This window comes from Lineus longissimus, chromosome 9, assembly GCF_910592395.1.
Source record: "Lineus longissimus chromosome 9, tnLinLong1.2, whole genome shotgun sequence".
Lineage (NCBI taxonomy): Eukaryota > Metazoa > Nemertea > Pilidiophora > Heteronemertea > Lineidae > Lineus > Lineus longissimus.
The window spans coordinates 15950578-15970931 of NC_088316.1; the positions used below are offsets into that span (position 1 = coordinate 15950578).

The 20354-nt window shown below is 39.1% G+C and overlaps 3 protein-coding genes across 7 annotated transcripts; 1 reads left to right on the forward strand and 2 right to left on the reverse strand.

Moving 5' to 3' along the window:
• Positions 1-609: 609 nt before the first annotated feature.
• On the reverse strand, positions 610-5855 carry LOC135493368 (protein Red-like). The gene is made up of 12 exons (XM_064780680.1): positions 5722-5855; positions 5259-5343; positions 4928-5083; positions 4508-4640; positions 3896-3993; positions 3305-3698; positions 2884-3041; positions 2361-2715; positions 2152-2216; positions 1827-1901; positions 1392-1547; positions 610-1223 (listed from the first exon to the last, which is right to left on the reverse strand). The coding sequence occupies exons 1-12, from the start codon at positions 5729-5731 to the stop codon at positions 1046-1048; spliced, it is 1863 nt and encodes a 620-aa protein (XP_064636750.1). The 5' UTR covers positions 5732-5855; the 3' UTR covers positions 610-1045.
• Positions 5856-5907: 52 nt separating this feature from the next.
• Positions 5908-15846, forward strand: LOC135493491 (allene oxide synthase-lipoxygenase protein-like). Of its 3 annotated transcripts, none has more exons than XM_064780860.1 (16): positions 5908-6495; positions 6630-6674; positions 7703-7750; positions 8938-9075; positions 9432-9529; positions 9782-9914; positions 10798-10893; positions 11195-11291; positions 11538-11655; positions 11945-12037; positions 12152-12212; positions 12512-12623; positions 12824-12927; positions 13028-13201; positions 13520-13683; positions 13843-15846. In XM_064780860.1, exons 1-16 carry the CDS (start codon positions 6001-6003, stop codon positions 13955-13957), a joined length of 2091 nt encoding a protein of 696 aa, XP_064636930.1. In that variant the 5' UTR covers positions 5908-6000; the 3' UTR covers positions 13958-15846. The 3 variants fall into 3 exon arrangements, with proteins under 3 accessions (XP_064636930.1, XP_064636931.1, XP_064636932.1); XM_064780861.1 differs by lacking the exon at positions 7703-7750 and adding an exon at positions 6978-6989 and having other exon boundaries at positions 13843-15845; XM_064780862.1 differs by lacking the exon at positions 7703-7750 and having other exon boundaries at positions 13843-15845.
• Positions 15847-15942: 96 nt separating this feature from the next.
• LOC135493956 (uncharacterized protein C8orf48 homolog) lies at positions 15943-20322 on the reverse strand. Of its 3 annotated transcripts, none has more exons than XM_064781647.1 (9): positions 20266-20322; positions 19458-19736; positions 18990-19155; positions 18712-18853; positions 18420-18482; positions 18180-18313; positions 17971-18017; positions 16575-16677; positions 15943-16389 (listed from the first exon to the last, which is right to left on the reverse strand). In XM_064781647.1, exons 2-9 carry the CDS (start codon positions 19727-19729, stop codon positions 16258-16260), a joined length of 1059 nt encoding a protein of 352 aa, XP_064637717.1. In that variant the 5' UTR covers positions 19730-19736; positions 20266-20322; the 3' UTR covers positions 15943-16257. The 3 variants fall into 3 exon arrangements, with proteins under 3 accessions (XP_064637717.1, XP_064637716.1, XP_064637718.1); XM_064781646.1 differs by lacking the exon at positions 20266-20322 and adding an exon at positions 19941-20258; XM_064781648.1 differs by lacking the exon at positions 20266-20322 and adding an exon at positions 20184-20256.
• Positions 20323-20354: the final 32 nt, after the last annotated feature.

Sequence of the window (20354 nt, forward strand, 5' to 3'; positions counted from 1 at the left end):
TTGACACACTTCTGATTCTAAAATTTCAGAATCAGTCGTTTTTGTTTAATCATCTGACCATATTACCACATTAATTGCCACAACCAGACACTCATAATAATCTCAATTTTACAATAACTGTTGAAATATTCCACAAAATACGGAACACTATGCCAAAAATCAAATTTAAACCACAAAAAAATATTTTTGTTGGTATGGCTTCCCATAGATTTTGGGGTGTCCAGAAAAAGGGGAACAGAGAAAGCCAACTGATACTGCCACCTGGTAGATTGATATACGGACATCCTTATCTTGAGTAAAATCAGAAATGGCAATTTAAACAGGACATGGGAACAGGATAGGTCCCCCAATGATTTGGCTCTCTCTGACCATCCGAATTACCAGCCAGTCAATAAGTCAGGACTCCAGGAAGAAATAGACTCTCAATGGCTCAAACCATCATTTAATACCTATTCAGCCTCAGCAGTAAATCTTTAACAAGGAGTCTTCAATGCAAAAGAGATATTGCCAATTGCATCAAATGAGTGGGTCCGATACAGCAGCAATTCCTTCTTAGAGAAAACCCCTATCAAAGAAGCTCGGGAATAACAATAGCCAATTCACATTGCTACAATTTATTCATTATCTTCTTCTTTATACAATTTATTTGCAACATTCAACATTCTGCATTACTCTTAAGGACCTTTAGACATCTTCTGGTGTGAAAATAGTGCAGCATCTCACAATTTGCAACACTGAAAACAAAATGTCACCGAATATGAATTCTGCATGCCCAATGTGCTAACTTGCAACTAGCCAATAAGAAAGCTCCATCTTTGGGTTAGTTCAAGCCAATTTCAGCTTTCGGCAATTTGAAAATACACAAAAGGTTTATTCGACAAAATCAGTAAAATAGGCAGAGTAGACAGAAACTGATATAGTCCAACTCCAATGCATCCAAGAAATCGATAATCCTCTTGAGAAATGAATGCACAGTCAAGCTTATAGGAACCACTGAACCAGCCCACCCATGTATCCATAACAAAATGTCAACCAATAGTCTCTCTCAGTACTTGGGATACTTTGTGCTTGAAGGTCCTCCAGTGGTACCCGTATGTTTTCTCTTTTGAATAATGTTCTGTATTTTCTGCCATTCACGGTCAAGCTCGGCTTTTTCATCTTTTGGACCAGCACGTCTTGTCTTACGTCCATCAGCCATTTTGACACCATATTGGAAAGCAGCTCTGAAAGAAAAGATTACAGAATTCAGGAAGGTTTCGAAATCACTAATAATGGAATACTGAAGCACAAATCTTTACTTGTTCACCTTATGGCTTGTACTTTAAGCTATCTTAATCTAAATCTTGATGCTAATTGTTGTTTTCCCCCAGAAATTGCCCTCTTATACTTACTTTGGCAGGGCCTCTTTATTTGACATGTAATCACTGTATTCTTCCTGTGTATCAAAATCCCACCTCCCAACTGGACCTTTCTTGTTTCCCATGTCCATCTTGGTGTAATCGACCTCATCATCAGAGTCACCAATTGCATCGGCTGACTCCATCATGCTGGAAAAGGAAGAGATTTAGATTATACTTTTCATGTGTATTTCTGTATTCTCGTGTACTGTTCGAAAAACCTTTCCTTTTTCTAAGTTTTCAAACCTCTTTTGTTCATGGCAGAAATGTCATATCGGACGTGAACAACGTCAGTCTAGAAGAAGCCATTGGGCACAATGGCGAAACTGGAGACAATCTCAATTAAATTCAGCTCAAGGGAATAGATTGAGCTTACTAATCTTACTGTGTCTGGATGACTGAAGTATACAAAAGAAGCTGATATCTTACCCAGGGTAGCACTCGGCATAACTGTCGATGACCATTTTCTTCTGCAGTTTCTTCAGGCGCTCTTTTTCTGGTTTACTGAAAATATAGGATAAGCCAATGAAAAGTGATAAGTCTTCTCATCTTCTTCTTAGCGTATGACGACAGCATCAAATTCTTAGGTTGGTGAACAAAGCTTTGATGTTCAGATCTTCCTCTGTTCCCCACAGTTTCTTCTCTACATTTTATCCTTTGCAAGGTTGTTCTCTGCTGGGCTTCCAACAGAACACAGCTAAATGATTAGAAGCAGGCAACGTGACTTTTCAAGCATGAAGACATGACAACTTACGGTTTTTTCTCTGCATCCTCTTCCTTAAATTGAGCCTCACGTTCCATATCAGCTGGAGCCCAGCCCTAAAATAGACCAGCAAAATAATTGAAAATAACAAGAGACAAATAGAGTCAATAACAAACTGAGGGGTAGTCCCATACAAACTACTAAATCATCCCAATGCCTGCTGTGCAATCAATAGTTTTGATGATAAATGAACAATTTACCTTGGAAAACTTTTCATTGATAGACTTGACAAGATCCTTGGCAGACTGTGCCCCCTTGTCTCGTACATCATCCTCATCTATCGGCTTCTCAAAATAGTTCTTCCTTTCCCGCCGATCCATATCTCGTTCCCTATCACGATCCCTCCTCCCGCGTTCCCGTCCAAAATCCTGGTCCCTCTCGCGATCCCTGTCTCTGCCACGATGCCTGTCCCTGTCTCGATCCCGATAATCCCGTCGATCTCTACCTTGATCCCTGTCCCTATCTCGCCTGTCCCTCTCACGATCTCGATCGTCTTTCTTGCGGTCTTTTTCCCGTCCATATGATGGGATGTAGTCACCGATATCGCCATAGATCCTGAAGAACACATTTGTAAAGAACATTTGCAATAAACATTTCTCAAAAACCATAGTATAGTACCTGCAAATTTGATTTACACCCAAAACAAATGAGTAGCAGCTACCAACTCCGAACCACCACAACCACGTAGAGAAATTTTCTTAAATGTCAACCTCAGACACTTACAAATCATCATGACCAGCTAATTTCTCCTTCCGCTCATCTTCTTTCTTGCCTTTGTCTTTCTTTGCCCTCTTTCTATCTCGTCGACCTTGTCGCAGATAGGACAAGATCTGTGTCAGTTTGTTGATGACAATGTCATTTGTTGTCAAGGTGGTCGTGGACTAAAATAAGAGGTATCAGTTTTGAGTACAAGTTCATCGAGTGAAGGAACATGATTGAAAACAGGATCAGGGGAAAAAAGTAATTTCATTTGAAACATTTTTACCATTTCTGGTGAACATCTTAATATTGAGGTTGACCCAGTGAAGAAAAAGTACATTAGAATAGCTCGATGTTTCATCATTTGTACAGGTCAATCAACTAGTATTGAAACGAGTTCATGTTGACCATAACCTTTGTCAATAACAACCAGGAATATACCCACCTCAAGACTTGGACAATCGGCTTTACTCCTTATCAATGTTGTAGGAATCTCTGAGTCTCCGTAATCATCTTCCAGATCGACAACATACGCCATCCGTCTTGGCAGAAAAAGTTCATTTCTCTCAGGCGCCTTTGTCTTGAAAATAGTCCTGAAAATATTCCGGGCCATTTTTGTCCGGAATTCTACCTGTTCTTCAGGCACTTCTTCCTTTTCCTTTTTCTTGATAGTTTCTTCCACCTCGACATCGAACGTTTCCTTTGATGTGATCTCAGCCCGGACCTTTTCCAACAAGGCAAAGTCGAGACCTTTCACTAAATGCGTGTGCTCCATGTCGCCACCAAGATACTTGGACTCCTGGATTAGCTGTTTCCTTCTCTCTGCCAGACCCTCGCCCCTGAAAAATGTTGTTGATATCAGAAATGCTAGGGCCCAAGGCCATAGTTAACTGGACCCATGCCCAATTCATAGAGGTGGTTGAAGAATTACAAATATGATTTGAGGCAAGGTCAATGGGATCTGGTCTCATTTCACTTTTGGTTGCTATTCTTGGCAATTCCTTTGCATTAGAAATGTAGGTCAGTATAGACTTACGATTTAGCATCAGGGGCCACAGCTCTGTAGTCAGCTGTAGTGCTGATCATTTCAGGCTGTTCATAATCTTTGTTGTTTCCATCTCTTCTCTCACGGGCCTGAAAAGTGAATCATAAGATACATTCTATACACAGTGACTAAGATCTAGAAGTTTTTCACATTATATACTTCTTCTATTATTTCAAATGACATTTTGCCAACAAACAAGTTAGTACAAACAATCTCTGTATCTTTTCAGTGAAAACTAACATAAATGTCCCATTGAATTCAGCAGCTACAATTTTCTAAGAAATCTTAACACCTTCCTGCAACAAGAGTTGGTTTGAAGTTGAAGTGAGTTAATAAGGATTTGACCAGGATATATTTTCCAAACAGGATGTTGCCAAAAAATTTCAGGTTTCGGACAACTGACAAATATCGAGTAGGCAAATAGTAAATGCATGACTTGGCTGAAGCATTTCCTTTTTGAAAACCATAAGTACTGGCATTCATGTACAGTAACAGTAAACATTTCATGAGAAAACCAAACCACCTATACTTCACTACTGTGAGAGGAAATTACCAAAATTCAGTCAAAAATAGTTTTTTTTCACCCCTGGACTTAGTACTTACCCTGTCTCTATATTTTGCAGCCAACTCCTTCTCTCTCTCTTCCTCAAGCTTTTTCAGCTTAGCATAATAACTCTTCTTCTTACGTCGCCTTGTGGCTGCATCGTCCTCTTCTTCTGGCTCTGTGGAACCAGTACTGCAAGTTGTAAGTTTCAGATCATATATTCTGACTTGTGATAGAACAGGACAGGTGATTCCAGCTCTGGGACAAAGTTTTACTTGCTCTGGCATAGGCACGGGGTCAAGGGAAAATCAGTTACATGTATATGTCTAATTCTAGGACAAAGCAATTTAAGTCTTAAGTGCCTTGCTCAAGGAAACTTAGACAGCAATGTTACTTCTAACTCACAGATTCGAACCTACAAGCTCCTGATTCTGAGCCCAGCACTATGCAACTGATAATTGGTAACAATCAAAACTTACGGTTTAGTCACTATCCTTGCAGCTGGTGCTGCTGGAGTGGCTGAAGTGCTCCCAGCTGTGGCACTGGCTGTTGCTGATGCTGCTGCCCCAGATCCCATCCCAGGAACCCGGGGAGTCATCATCAACTTCCTGAAGTCATCATTGGTTAGTGGATGCCTGAAAAGAGTATGATGATAAATGATATTCATTCATTGAACCTCGAAAAACGGTTCAATAAAGCAAGCTTGGTTTTTTAGGAATGAACTACTGCCATAGGCAAAGTACACCGATCTATCCCTTCACAGTATGTCTCCAGAGTAAAATTTGTGGATTGTTTCCTGAATCAACTTACAGGTCATCCTGGTCTTCAGCGGAGGTATTATGGACGAGATCAGATGGTGGTAGAGGATTTGAGAAAACCTCAGTATCAGCGCCACCTATAACAAAGAAAATATAGAAAAACATTTTTTACAAAATACATGTACAAGGCAAAGAAATTGTTTTTTAATTAATAGCCACAGGGTCCAGGGCTGGGGTGGTATGAGAAGCCCGATAGTGATAAATCAGACACAATTGGCCATTCGGCAGATATGCATACACGACCTAGGTCGAGACACATCACGTGGCGTAAAACAAGTTTGATCACTGGGAGTGGAGTAGTCAAGTCTGAAGACATCAGACAATTTTTTGGGACATTCTGTATGCAACACAAAATGTACACTGCAATGCAACACAGCAGTTTTGCTAAAGACATTTTCGGGTCATGTTTTCCATTAACAAAATGTTTTATTGCCATTCGAATGCATTAAACTTACGCTCTGGCATCTTGTCTATAGTATGACAAGTTCAATAATCGTAAAATCTTAGATTTTGATGTAATAAACACCGAAAGAAAATTACAAACGAACACAAATTCGGAGGTCGAGGTTGTACCTGTCTCCGATAGGTGGCTGGTATCACGGCAGAGGTAGAAATTTGAATACCGGAAACGACAACAACAACGTCAAACAACAAACAAATCTTTACCAGAAATTGCACAAAAAGGCCCTCATAAATTCACTGTTTGCGTCAAATCCTGCATTTGATTAGCAGCCATGGGTAACGTCCTGTCTTGTACTGGTACTGCTCGTGCGGAATATGTTGTATATGTTAGAACTGGTGATAAGAAACGGGCAGGAACTGATGCGAATGTGAAGTTCCAAATGCATGATTCTGACAACAGATCCACGCCTCCCCAAGACTTGGATGTCCTTTTCAAGGATGATTTCGAGAGGGGGGAAACCGATGTTTTCCCACTTAGAAACGTAAACAAGATCGGGCCGATTCAGGCGGTTGAATTCTGGAGAGACAATACTGGTGTGTCTCCAAATTGGTTTGTGGAAAAAATTGTTGTGGAGGACCGAAAGAGACACACGTTCTATTTTTTTCCTGTTCATCGTTGGATCAAGGAAGATCGTCATTACATCATTCAGCGCCTTGATACGTCTCTTCCCCAGTACGATGAACACAGTGAACAGAGACATTTGGAGCTGAAAGAAATGCAAGCATTGTATGAATATGAAGAGAAATTTCCTGGTGCTCCAGTTCAGGTAACTAAAATGTGCTAGGTCTTCATCCAGACCACTTTTAACAGTGGCCAGGGCTTGTGTAGAGGTTGGAAATATGACACTTAAGAAGTTGGCTAGAAGTTGTCGCTGTCCCTAAGTTGTTGTTTCTGTTCCAGATCAAAGAACTTCCAGAGGATGAATACTTTTCTGAAGATCATAAGGTAAGAAAAGATAAAACTTTTGAAAAGTTGTTTTATTTGAAACTCATGATTGTAGTTCATGTAGTAAGAGAAATTAATCTTATTGGATTTTGGTAATAAAATAATCAATCAGTTCAGAAATTGTCAATTAGGTTTGACCTCTGGTAGACATAGCCAAGAAGACCTGGCCAGCTCAGCTGGCCTTCCAAGTCCATAGAGTGAGGAACTACATTTTTTAAAGATTTTCATGTTAGATATTCCAGAAAGAATGTAGATTGCGCATAAACATTCTCAAATGTAAACTCATTTATGATTTTTCTCTAGGAAGAGATATGGGTATGGTATAGTTCTGTTTGCTTAAAGTATATTTAATTGCTTCTTAACATTTTCATTACACGTAGCTTCACCTCAGGATTTCCATTGGATTCTAACCAATTCAGTGGGAGAGGTAACGATAATATCATGATAGAATTCTGAAAAGAAGAAAATCAACAAGGCTGATCATGGGAATAACCATAATGTACTTCACAATGACATAAATAGTCAGATTCCCAAACTTTGCACTTTTTATAAGGGCATGGGTGATTCAAGGAGAACTCAAACAAGTGAAGTTTATATAGATACATCATATTGCAATATTTCTGCTTTACATGTAACAGTATGCTTGTCCAGTTTTGTGCGCGAGTCATGTTACACTTGAAAGTCTGATAATAGTGTAGTTCAATGTTTTGCTGTCGAAGTCAGTGTGCGCTATTGTTGACATGCCCGTCCCTCTGACTCTGTCATGTCTGTTGCAGTGTCTGCTTGTGCTATCTGTTGTGTTCACAGCCAAAGATGAAGAACCAAAACCCCAAATTTTGAGATAAACCATTTTGAAGTGACTAAAGTCTGCACCGAAGAATCTGTGCAATATCCTCGCACTTTTTTGCTCTTCTACAAACAAAACAAAAAATTTTGTGCAGGTGGTGACTGGTGGCTGTTGTAAAATGGTATTGCTTTCCATAATTGCTGGTTTTAGAAGCTTTTTAACAACAATTTTAACCTTGCAGAATGGTGGCCAAGTAGAAAGAAACTATCAAGGAAAGGACATTCCTAGTGTATGTCTTATATTCAATAGGTTTGGTTTGCATGTTGTTTGGTGGCTTGGTTGTGTATTTCTTATTGTTTTCCTCTCACTTATGATCATGAAATCTTGCTATTTTAAGAGAACAGATTGCTTGTATCAAAGCACACGTAGCTTTCGCCACCCATGCAAAAAACAAACATTCTGTTGACTGTGAATATGTAGATTCAGCTTCTGCCTGTTCCCTTGATAAAAGCCTTAGTTATAGGTTGTCCATTCCACTTTACCATGAAAAGGCATAATCTATCAGCCGTATTATAGATAGGTTGCAGGTTTCGTGGTGTTTGGTTCCTTTTATTCCATTCTGGTCTTGGGAGGACAAAGTCACAACCAGAAGGTCAGAATGAGTCCACTTTGGGGTGTTTTGCCTCGTAAATGCTCAAGGTTGACAATGGTTTCAGTACGGCCATTGGAAAAGCCTTTTCCTTGTCAATTTTAATGAGTATGCATAAGGGCATTATACATACATGTACATCTTTATGCCTGTATAAATTGTGTTCCAATTCATATACATATATTTTTCTGGATCACATTCCCACCTTTTACTTTTGTACAATAGATAAGATAGTAATTTTTTTGACTTTTCTTTCAATTTCAAATTATTTATCTGTTCAGTCTTGCTCTATTTGGGTGATTCCATACGTGAGTGGAAGATTTATGGCAAGGTTGATCTCTATTGTATTTACCTTTCGCTACAACATGTAGGTCACTGGTCCCTTGAGAAAATTCGGCAAGTATTGTAAACAGCCAAGGAGCCAAATTTTGATATTTTGTGGCTGGCACAAAAGGTAGTCAGCTAGTGACAGAAAAAGGAATCATGATATAAAAACCAAACAATGCAATGATGCATCGATATATGAAAACTTAAGCATATTTCAGAATCAAACATTAAAGTTAGTGTTTGATGCTGGTGTAAGCAATGTTTCAAAAAATAGACTGAGATGGAAATTCATGCAGCTACCCAGTACATGCACATGTAGATGTATAACCTGAATTACTGCATGCATAATGTATTGGCTGCCACTGCAATATAAACAATGATAAGTTATCTTTTATTCATGACAAATGGTTTTTGTCAATCAAGCTTTATGTAGACATTGTCAAGTCAGGCATAATCTACCAGGAGTGGCTTTAATATTTGTCTTGTTTTTGGCATTTCAGTGGGACCTGACAAAACAGAAGACAAAGCTGATCATAGAGAAGAAACTGATTGAGCTCTCATCGTCTGGAGAGAGATGGTCGACATTGGATGACCTCCATAATCTGTATAAGAAATACAAAGACTTGGAAACGCCTGCAGTAAGTCAAGAAGAAAAGTCAGAAAGGAAGTAACAAAATGAAAAGGGAATGATTATACTTCATGATTAATAGCTCTGGTGAGACCTTGCTGGAGTTTTCCCACATCCTTGTTCGAGCAACGGACCAGATGTTTGATCAAATCCAGATCTTAGATGTTTGATCAAATCCTTTGATTGAGGAATGAGGACTTACATCCTTAACATACTAGACCTCTGCTACAACCTTTTTCCCAAAAATACTAGTAAGCATCAACTGAGTCAATCACTTCTCAATACTTCAATGCCAATGGCCATTTCCATTGATAATAAGAGTTTTCCAAAAAATGGTTCCCTCAAAAATACAAAATTCCATTGCAGGGCATCCACCAATGGAGCAATGATACCAGATTTGGAGCTCAGAGGCTTTGTGGGACGAATCCTGTTCTTATCAAACTCTGCAAGAAGATTCCTGAGAAGTAAGTAAGCTGTGTAGTGGTAAAAATATCAGAGTAATATTCATACTCTGATTTTGAGTCATAATTCTGTTTTTGCCAAAACTTGGCAGAAGATTCAAGTCAAAGGGGCAGTAGCTTTGGAAATTTTTGCTCTGTAGTTATTGGCTTTGAATATTGGTGCTCGGGCTCCTTTGATATGTGAAAATTGTAAGCTAATTGTCTTCTTTTGAGTTCTTCTGATGCGATGCCGTAACATTGATTCTGTTACTCCAGCTTCGATGTCTCGGCAGACTCCCTGAAGCTGTTCCTGGAAGGATGGTCTTTGGAGCAAATCATAGAAGCGAGGAGGTTGTTCATTGTCGACCTTAAGATTCTGGAGGGAATTCCACACAAAGATAACACAGTGGTGAGTAATAAAAATGTCTAGAAAAATAACCAAAAACGTAGGCTGGGGCGAGGCCTCAGGACTAGTGACTCAAGTCAACCCTTTTGCTTTGAGTAAAGGGAATAGCGTGTCATGTCCCCATCACATGCGGTTCCCGTCAGTTTTTCTGAATCACCCTGTACAGTGTAAGTCATGACTTGCTCATTTGAGCTTGTCCTCAATTCTCCAGGTGTAAACAAGGCCATTTATGTGTACATGTTTCAGATAGTTATACTGTCCTCTGTTCAACACATTCTATTGACCCCATACATAAAATAGAGTCTTCCTTAAGTGTGTCAGTAAACATGACCCAAATAGAATATGAATCTTTTTTGTGTAAATTTACTGTTTGTCATGAGTTCATCTTAAAACAATTCCAGACCATTTGGTTTCGCCTACATTTTTATGTTGGGTTGTTGAAAGTGTCCACATACATGTAGTTGACAAGTTTACTAAAGAATTCCCTAGAGTACAATGCATGCTCAGATAGAGATATTGGACTGTCTCAAACTAGGTCTGTCGCAAAGCACTTAACAACATCTGTCCTGATCAGACTTCCTGACTGTTCCTGACGGTACTAATCCCAACTATCGGGGTCAAATATAACATCAATATCATGACAGTTTGAGACCCTTATAGATATGACTAGGCACCATTGCTATTATATATCTCAACAGAGGTGCCCTAGGGTGCCATTCCCGGTAGAGCCCATTTTCTGCATAGGTAGCTGTAAATTTCAGCCTTGTAGCAGTCCATTGAGCCTCCCAGATCTGTGACCAAATCTGATGAGTATTCATACATCTCTCCTCAATGTAATACAAATGATTGTTAATGGTGACATTAATTTTGCTGTCTTTGGTTTCAGCTCTGTGCTCCGTTAGCCCTCTTCTTCCTGACAATGGACAAAACACTGCGCCCGATTTCAATACAGCTCTTTCAGAAGAGTGGGCCTGATAATCCAGTAAGTCATTCAGGCCGTAGAGGCAGTGTAGACGATGTCATCTCAGAAGAAGATACCATATTCGATGTCAAATTGACATCATTATTTACATCATTGACCCACATTGCACACTTTATTTGATGAGCTTGTGTGTTGAACTAACTGCTGGGTCGGATGTGCTTCTAAAGAGCTTGAGCCTTTCCGTTATTTCAAAAGCTCTGATAGACCCAGTTACTAGGTCTGTGCTTTTTCCAATGCAAGTTGAAATGAATTTTAACCTTCTCTATCTTATTCTTCTTCAATTGATTTTCTCTATTTCAAGGTATTTACCCCATCCGACCCACCATACACCTGGTTGATTGCCAAGATGTGGTACAACAACGCAGATGCTGTCTACCACCAGGCACTCACACACTTAGGTAAGTCACACTTACTAGTATCTTCATCGTCAGCAGTTAACATTTGCTGCACTATGAGACTTGTCCCTTTTTGTTCAAGGCTCGACCACAGTGCTACTCAGTGGTCAAATATCACATTTTCATCACTGTCAAACTTCCCGCCCAGAACTTTTCAAGTGTTGGGTGAAAGGGGTAGAATAGAAAATCCTTCTTCGTCTCGGTATAGTCAGTAACTACAGATGGTGTTTATCTATTTAATTCTGGTAGGTTTCACCCACCTTCTCATGGAGGGCGTGGATATTTGTACACATCGACATTTGTCTCCGTCCCATCCGATGTTCAAACTGCTGGCCCCACACTTCCTCTACCTGCTTGCCATTAATACGTAAGTATAAAGTCTTTGCATTCATCATGGGCATTTGTTAGCCACTGTACTTTAGATCAGAATATTTTCTGTGGATATGTGCATGGATACTCAGCTGGTGTCCCTTTAACGCATGCCTGCCCTGGCACAAACTGACGAATTATGCATGTTTGTCGGTTTATTTCAAATGAAATTTGTCCATTTCAATCTTCAATTCTGAACCAGTTAGAATTGATATCTCATCAAAGTGTAGCAGGGATATTCATTATGTGCGTACTAAATCCTTGTTGTATGTTTTTTTGCATTATAGGAGGGGTCTTGAAACCCTGATAAGTCCAGACGGTTGGGTGGACAAAACCATGACTGTTGGGAGACAAGGCTTGCTAAAACTGATAGCCAAAGGGTAAGCATTGTGATCTTGTTTCAAATAAACTATATCTTTATCACCACAACATGGTGTCACATTTACTCATAGTTTTCTGTATCAATTTGATATTAATTTCTGTTGTCGCTTTAGATGCAGTGAATGGAGAATGGATGTGAATGGTGATTTTTATAAGGAGCTGGAGAGTAGAGGTGTAAGTTTACATTTATTGTTGATTTATTTGAACATTCCTGCAGCTAATTGTTTTAAAATGATATTTTGGTGCGATTGGATGTTTCAGATAGTAAATGACTCTGAAATAGTCCATGAAATAATAACTTTAAAATTTATAACATCAAAATATGTAACCTGTACTTAAACAAACAGTCTAGGACTAAGTACAATGTACCATTTTCGGACAATAGGGGGCTTTCGTAAGATAACTCAGCTCCTGTTCCGTGACTGTTATCCTTATAACTTCTTTATTTTTTTATGTGTTGTATTATATTTTAGGTACACAACCCAACAGTACTAGCCAACTACCACTACAGAGATGATGCAAGTCTACTTCATATCGCAATATCAAACTATGTCAGGAAGATTGTTAAACTGTACTACGGTGCCGGTAAGTTATAAAAACAAAAACTCATGACAATGCTCGAAACTTAAGGGAAAATATCTAAAATTGAATCAGCTGGAACCATCCGTCATTCAGTGCATACCGGTACAATTCATGTATTGAGTTTGAGAAAGACTAAAATCAACTAACCCCACCATCTTTTCACGTTGGCCATTGCAAATTTAAACAAATCCTTTCCGTTTCAGACGAAACAGCCACAGCAGAAGAGAAAATTGTCGAGGATACTGAGTTGCAGGCCTGGGGTGCGGAACTAGCCAGAGATAAAAAGGCAGGAGGCGCTGGAATAAAGGTAGTTCTCTCTCAGATTCAACATACCATTATTGCTCTGTCTGACGACAATTCGGACATCCAATGTGGTACTGCCTCTCATCATTTCATTTTTCCTACAGGGCGTCCCAGGTAATGGCAAATTCCGTAAACCAGAGCAGCTGATCCAGGTGTTCACGGGCATCATCTTTACCTGTAGCGTCTCCCATGCTGCCGCCAACTTCTCACAGTACGACGAGTATGCGTTCCAGCCTAATTACCCAGCATTCTTGTATGGAGCACCGCCAAAGACAAAGGTGAGTTTTGATTCATTTAGATTTGATATGTATCTGACTGTTAGATCTCATCAAAATATGGACAGTTACACAACTGCTGCAGATTTTCTCAAAACGTGACTGATGTGAAAATGTAGAACATCATATTTTACACCGCATAAAATGAGATCTCCGGTATCTGAGTGAAGTCAGGTATGCCAGCAGAAATGCTTTAGTCTTCTCTTTTTCTGGCACTGATCATATTTTGTTGTGTGACATTGCCAGAGCAATTCAAACGATGTCCATAGCTGATGAAGCTACGCCCACTCTCAATATCTTTTCTGTCCTCATCTCTTCTAGGCTCCTAAACTGGAGGAGGACATCATCAAGATACTACCTGACAAGGCCCACACTTTAGACATCATGATCGTGACCAAACTGCTCAGTACAAGAGGCACCAACCCATTGGGTGACTTTGAGGTCATGTACATGTATGATCCTAAAGCGCTGAGGATTGTTGACGAGTAAGTAAATAACTCATATCTCTATCTGCACAAACTTCATGCAGCTAAGACTCAACTTGTCAGTCATTGCTTTGAGACATTGAATTTACAGAAAAATACTAGTAAGACTTTGTTTTTTTCATGGAAATAATCCTTGTTTACATGTAATTCTTGTTTCAGCTTTAAGGAAGAACTGAAGAAAGTGAGTCAGACAATAAAACAAAGGAATCAAGACCGCCAGTTCGGGTACTGCATTTTAGATCCCAGTAAAGTGCCCAATTCCATCAGCATTTGAGTGTTGCCATGGCAACAGTATTATTTGTACTGTATGTCTTCGTTTTGAAGCCAAAGTTTTGTTGTGGAGGACTGGAGTGTCCTCTGATGGATTTCTGGAAATGTGTGGAACTGAAAGGACGTGAAGTTCTAAATCTTGAAATCGTGCTCACATCAAAATATTGTTATTGAAAAGATTTTATACTGCCAGCTCAAACTGATTGATGCAGTGGTGCATTGCGCATTATTCCTAGATCACAAATCTAAATTAGAAACTATACATCTGTTTAGCTGCTCTGAGACATGAACATCATAGGCGTATTCAAAACCCCATTCTTGGTTGAATAGTAGTACCTGTTTTTTGGGGGGAATGGTCAGCAGAACAGAGCCAATAATGGTACCTGAAATTGGCAGAGTTTCTTGCTTGTCTTATAATGCTTTCTGCGGCTACAGTTTTGATGAGAAGAAGTTTTTACTTGGGGTTGAGTGATAATAACAGAATTAGTGTACAAATTATTATTGATATATTATATTATTTAGTTCAAATCAGTTATGCTTTACATGTAAGAAATAGGGAAATAATGTGACAAAATGTATAAACTTATAAAATAATACAATGCTTATCATTTGTATATTTCTTGGTCTTTTACTAATGCACTTTTGTATTGTAGCATGTATGTTCTATTAATTTGCATTTCTTTGTATAGTTTCTGTAGGATAGTTCTTCATATGTGCCATGAGTCGAGATTTAGGTCTTTAGATTGAACCTATCGAGTTACCGTTTAACCCCTTTAATTGAATATCATTTATGTTTTATCACAAGTTAGAGTTGTTTATATTTACAGCATGTATGTAATAGTTATGAAGTGCAATGTAAACAGCTATCATTATGGAAAATGGATGTTGTTTGGGGTCTATAAACTTATGCAAGTAAATGTACATGTATCAGCAGGTATCTTATATCCTCCCCTCAAGGAGAGGCAAGCATTACCACAGTTCTTGACGAGTCCTCCATTTGCTATGTTCTCATACAGAAATAAAAGTATAGTAGGGGTAAGGGAATATGGAACATATTGATACTTGAATAGGCAATTGTGTGAAATAACTATGATGGTGATTCCGTCCCCTCTTTGGATTGCGAGATACTTTTTACAAATTTTCATTCTGCCCATATACAACTGTCCATTCCATTTGTATAATTCTATATGTGCTCCGGTTTACCTACTTTTTATACACCTTTATGATTTTTGTCCATATCAAAATGTGTATATATTGTACAAGTGCAGTTCCAAAACATATCAGGCTACACAATAGCTTACTACTCAGTACATATAGAATTGAAAATTCTTAGGTTCAGATTTTAAATGAACTGTCCTTGCTTTAGATGTAAATGTAGTAAAATCATGATTACATGAATATTGATTCTTGCCAGCAGTTGGCTTCAATGAATAAATTTGTATACATCTAAAACGAGTTGTTTTCACCTATGTTCCTGGGGCTCGTTGTCTTTCCTGAAGGATGTAACTCTACATGCATACATACATGTTCATGTCTCGACCAGAACTTAATTCATTGATACCATCTCCTCAGTGCACTCCCTTATACACCTTGTGCACCACCGCAAACTGGCATTTCTGGAGTATATACTACAAAAAAATAACCAGCCAAATATTATGCCCTGTATCAACAGACACATGGCAGGACACGCGCAGGCTGACAGCGAATGTCCTTCCTGCATTCCACCCAGTGGCTGCTAGATGGAGGACTGCCGACACCTAGCCAAATTGAGGAGCAGCCCAGGATAGGGTTGGCTGGAGGAAGCTTGTGGTTGCCTGCTGCGCAGTCGACTGATAATGATGACTGTGCCCACCAGGACTTGACTCACAGGGAAGGTATCGACTGGCATTTCAACCTGTTGAGTGATAGGTTACCGTTATCAATTGCCGTAATGTGTAATCTTTTATAAAAGAAATAAATCAACTGAAAGATGTTCATAGATGTCGAGATTTTTATTTCTAAAATATCTTAATAATGCACCAGGCACCACATATTACTAACAGTATTTAAATGCATAGAAAAATACCTCGTAAAAAGAGCCAGCCTTGAAATATATCTCAAAAGGGTATGCTAGAGAGGTCAGAGGCACTACAGTGATTAGGAACAAGCTGCCCATGTACTTAACTTTACTTCTATTCCAAAACTAGCTTTAATAATTCTAGGTTCGAAATTATTTTTCCAAATAAACACACACTGTGCTGACATAATCTGTAAGTCCTCGCTAACTTCTTAGCTAATGAAATAGAAGTCCTAATGTTATGGACGTCAGGGAGAATTCTGCTGTTTATTTGTGTCTCTTTCATGTAACGGTTTCATGAGCCTCTCCCAGACGTCTTCAGGATCATCACTAAGTTTTGGCAAGGACCCAATCATCTCTCCAAAGATGGCTAACGAGTCCTGCAAAATAAGATAACACTTTTATTTGACTATAGATAAAGTCTATAGGTTTATGATGATATACATAGGGGGTTATTTTTGTGGGGAGGGGGATTGCAGTTTCCTAACTGGCTACAAGACAGTGGCTAGTAGAGAATACAGGAAATCTTATTGGAAAGGAATTTAGGATTAGCTATAATAAATACCTTGGCACACAGTGATTCATATCGTTCATCCACCATTTTTCCACGAGCAATGGCTGTCTTATGCTTTAGGTACTCGTCTTGTTTACATTGTGCTATTTGATGCCTGGAATATGAAAGGATAAAATGAAACTGAGAGGACTCTAACCATAGGAATACTATTATTATGGTCAAGCTCTTGCTTCCCATGCAACTTCATCCATTGCAGAATCAACAGGGACTCATTGGCCCAAATCCCATTGTTCAAATACAGAGCAACTGTGAGAGACTTGCAAGCAATTTCTACGAGGTTGCAAAACATGAAGTTTAGTGCTAGCCTTTATTCATTCTTGCCAATACTAAAACCACTTTTCTTTTTTACTGAAATACATGTACAGTGGAACCCCGGTAACACGACCTCCCAAGGGACTAAGCCGAAGTGGTCGTGTTACCGGGGTGGTCGCGTTAGTGAATTTAAGAATCATAAGTAGGTTTTCCCGCCAAAACATCGTCCTAGCAGATATGCTGTGTGTACATTGACATGCATTAATGACTACGCCACCGGGTGATTCGATAATTTGTGTGTATATCACGAATAAAAAATCATTTTCTTGAGTGTTTTGCGTTTAATTTACAACTTATGTAAATGAGTAAATAAACTGACGAGAGCTAATTAGACCAAACATTACATTAAAACTTGAGCATGCTAATTAGAGCAAGCATGTCATTCACACCATCGGCAGCTGCCCTTCTTGATGTCAAGCTAATATTCCCGCTAACATTGAGAGAGGTGATGTGAGAAGATGTTGAGAATTATTCCTGATGTCTTCCTGCTTTAACTTCAGCCAATTTGAACTGGTACTGATTAAATCATCTTTTTAAAAACGTATTTTATCAATATTACGACGTAGTAAGCATTCTTTACTTTGAGTATCGGTACTCTTACTAATCAACATAATTTATTTGTCCTAAAAACTACGTGTGCATGCCTCTTGACATCATTTAATACTAAATGATGAAAAACAAACCGTGAGTCGAAAAGAAAGTTTATTCTTCATTTTATTTGCGCTTACATTTGATCAAACTCACTTACACATCATTTATTTTCATATGGATTCCCATGGTCATTGTGTTCGAGGTGCTAACTATCAACACGGATTTGCGAGAAGGTGCCAATTGATACGATGCGGTCATGGTTGATTACGGCAATTAGGCCTCATGGTCGCGTTAGCGGGGTTAATTTGCAGTTTGGGACCGACCAAGCTGGTGGTCGCGGTCTGGGTACCGGGGTGGTCGTGTTAGCGAGGGCCAGTTAATGAGAATTAGAGAGAAAACCATTCGGGACCGGAGAATTTTGGTCGTGTTCGCGGGGTGGTCGCGTTACTGAGGTGGTCGCCGACCGGGGTTCCACTGTACCAACCTGCAGTCTCTGCACTTTTTAGGTGAATGGACTTCAGTTGATGCCACCTGTCAATAGAAAGTTCAGAGTAGGAACATACTGATGGAATGAAAAAACAATTTTTTTTTGGCTGTCATAATTTACGAAATAAAGTTGCTTGAGAAAGGGTGAATATGAGAGCTCATCACCCAGGTGAATAATAATCTTAGAAATCCAGCGGATGTACTTACTTGTTTCATTCTGTCGATCAGATTCTGTATTTTCAACCTGGATACAGTTCCCTCTGATACACCGTAATTCTCAACTAAAATTTGATCATGAGCAGATGGTACTGATTTTTGTTGATAAGTATCTTTGAAATCACCTGAAAAATAAATAAATAATTATTTATAAGATATATCTCTCAGGGGCATTGAGATGACTGCACTAAGTTTCCCAAATCCCTGAACTGAAAAATGCATGAAACCTACCTCTTTCATTATTCTTTATGACTTCAAGTTTCTTCCGGCAGTAGCTGATAAGCTGTTTCTCCCCTAGAAAGACAGAAATGTTAACAGGTTTGTACCATTGAAAGCCTCTGTTGATTCAATTTTGAAAAGTGATCTCGAATTTGAAATAACAATTGTGTGAAAATGCTCTGAACATAACTTTCAACAATGCCACTGTGTAGACCTGATATACAAACGACTGATATGCAAATATATCACTTCGAAGTTTCGTCAAATTTATCTGCATAATAACAGTCAAATATTCCACAAATACTTCTTGATTTTGGTTTCTGTGGAGATGGGGATGCCAGTTTCTCCTGTTGAACACTGCCATAAACCATGTGTTCATATCTTCCCTCAAGAAACTTGGCCTCTGCCGCCCTTGCCTCCTCTTCAGTCTCACTGTCGTCAGAAGTCTGAAAAGATTTGGAGACAAATGATACAGCACAGTATTCTTAAAACTCAATCCGATTTGTCTTGAAAAGTGATTTTTTTCGTTTGGAAATTAATTTTGAAAAAGTATGAATTACATGGACACTTCAATGAACTTACTGTTTGAGTCAAAGACAGTTCAGTTTCTTCATCTGACTTGATATCTTCAAATGTATCAGAATAAGATGGCCTCTCAGAGGAGGATTCAAAGCTGGTGTATCGAGAACCAGAGAGAGACGTTCGCTCAATGCTGTCTGTGCTGTAGCGGTATCTGGTGAGAGTTTTCCTGAAATAAAGTGTGACAATTATAAGACAACACAAAGTAACTGGCTTGAAGCATACACTCACTCAGTAACAAGTGGAAACAGGATAGATGCAAAAATACAGAGCATATGCATACATGGAAAACAGCCTTTGGCAATATAAATTTGAAGATGTTGGCTAAAAGGAAAAGCATACACCAACACTACTCAAAACAACAGCCATGGTAAGACATTTTTTTTAAGGAGAAGAAACTTCAGACACACACCTAAATGGAGAAAAGTTTTTATTTAATGTAGAATTACCTGAGAAAAATCAAGTACAAACCTTGGTGTTTCAACTACGGTAGACTGGCTATCAAAGTAGGACTGTCTACTGTCACTCAGTGTGGATTCGAAGGTGTCCGAATACTTCCGACTGTCTTGAGTAACAGTTTCTGTCACAAATGTATCGGTGGAATAACTTTTTTGTTGTGATGAAGCGTCACTGATGTCATGACTTCCTTCGAATGTGTCAGTGCCATAGGTGTACTGATCTGTTGGTGTAGTTGACACAAAGGTGTCAGCCTCATAGTTGTAACTTTCACTTGGTTCACTCATACTTGGCCTGAAAGACAAGGAAACAACAGAGTGAAAAAATAACTGTTAGTAGAAACTTATAAACCGTTGGCATATCAGGTACCGATGTTTTTAAGTGTAGTATGATAGTAAAAAAACTGTCGGCTGTGTGATGAACTTATTTAACATGTTTAAGTGGTCGGTTGTATGAACTCCTCCTTCAAAGGGAAACACTGATGAACCTGGCACCCACCACTCAAGTGCTGGTGAGACACGGTTTGATTCGTCTGCTTGGTTGTCTATTCACCAGAAGATACCAGTGCGAGAGCGTGAAGACATGAAGTCAGTTGGTCTAAAGACAAAGGCACAACCTGTCCTCAGTTGAGTTGTGGGGTACTAAAAACTATACTGCCGAAGTGGACGGGTCAAGGCCTACGAACAACATGACCAAGCCAAAACTGAAGGCTCGTGATTAAGGACACATAGGTCTTCCAACCTGAAACTGGGTAGCTCATGAGATCTAGGGATAAGGCCTACTCATGGCACTGAACGACAATGGTGTTGGGGACAATTTGCACCTTCAAATAGACTCTGGATGTGACTCTCCTCAATAAACTCACTACAACGTGTACAAAATGTGTGAAGAAGTTGACAGCGTCAATATTTT

Coding starts and splice junctions, on each gene's coding strand:
- LOC135493491 (XM_064780860.1), top strand. CDS start 6,001: ATGGGTAACGTCCTGTCTTGTACTGGTACTGCTCGTGCGGAATATGTT. Junction 6,675..7,702: donor ACTTTTCTGAAGATCATAAG/GTAAGAAAAGAT, acceptor TTAACCTTGCAG/AATGGTGGCCAAGTAGAAAG. Junction 13,684..13,842: donor GCGCTGAGGATTGTTGACGA/GTAAGTAAATAA, acceptor TTCTTGTTTCAG/CTTTAAGGAAGAACTGAAGA.
- LOC135493368 (XM_064780680.1), bottom strand. Junction 5,084..5,258: donor GCTGAAGACCAGGATGACCT/GTAAGTTGATTC, acceptor TACTCTTTTCAG/GCATCCACTAACCAATGATG. Junction 3,994..4,507: donor CTGCAAAATATAGAGACAGG/GTAAGTACTAAG, acceptor TTCACTTTTCAG/GCCCGTGAGAGAAGAGATGG.
- LOC135493956 (XM_064781647.1), bottom strand. CDS start 19,729: ATGAGTGAACCAAGTGAAAGTTACAACTATGAGGCTGACACCTTTGTG. Junction 16,678..17,970: donor AAAAAGTGCAGAGACTGCAG/GTTGGTACAGTG, acceptor TTCATATTCCAG/GCATCAAATAGCACAATGTA. Junction 16,390..16,574: donor ATGAATCACTGTGTGCCAAG/GTATTTATTATA, acceptor CTTATTTTGCAG/GACTCGTTAGCCATCTTTGG.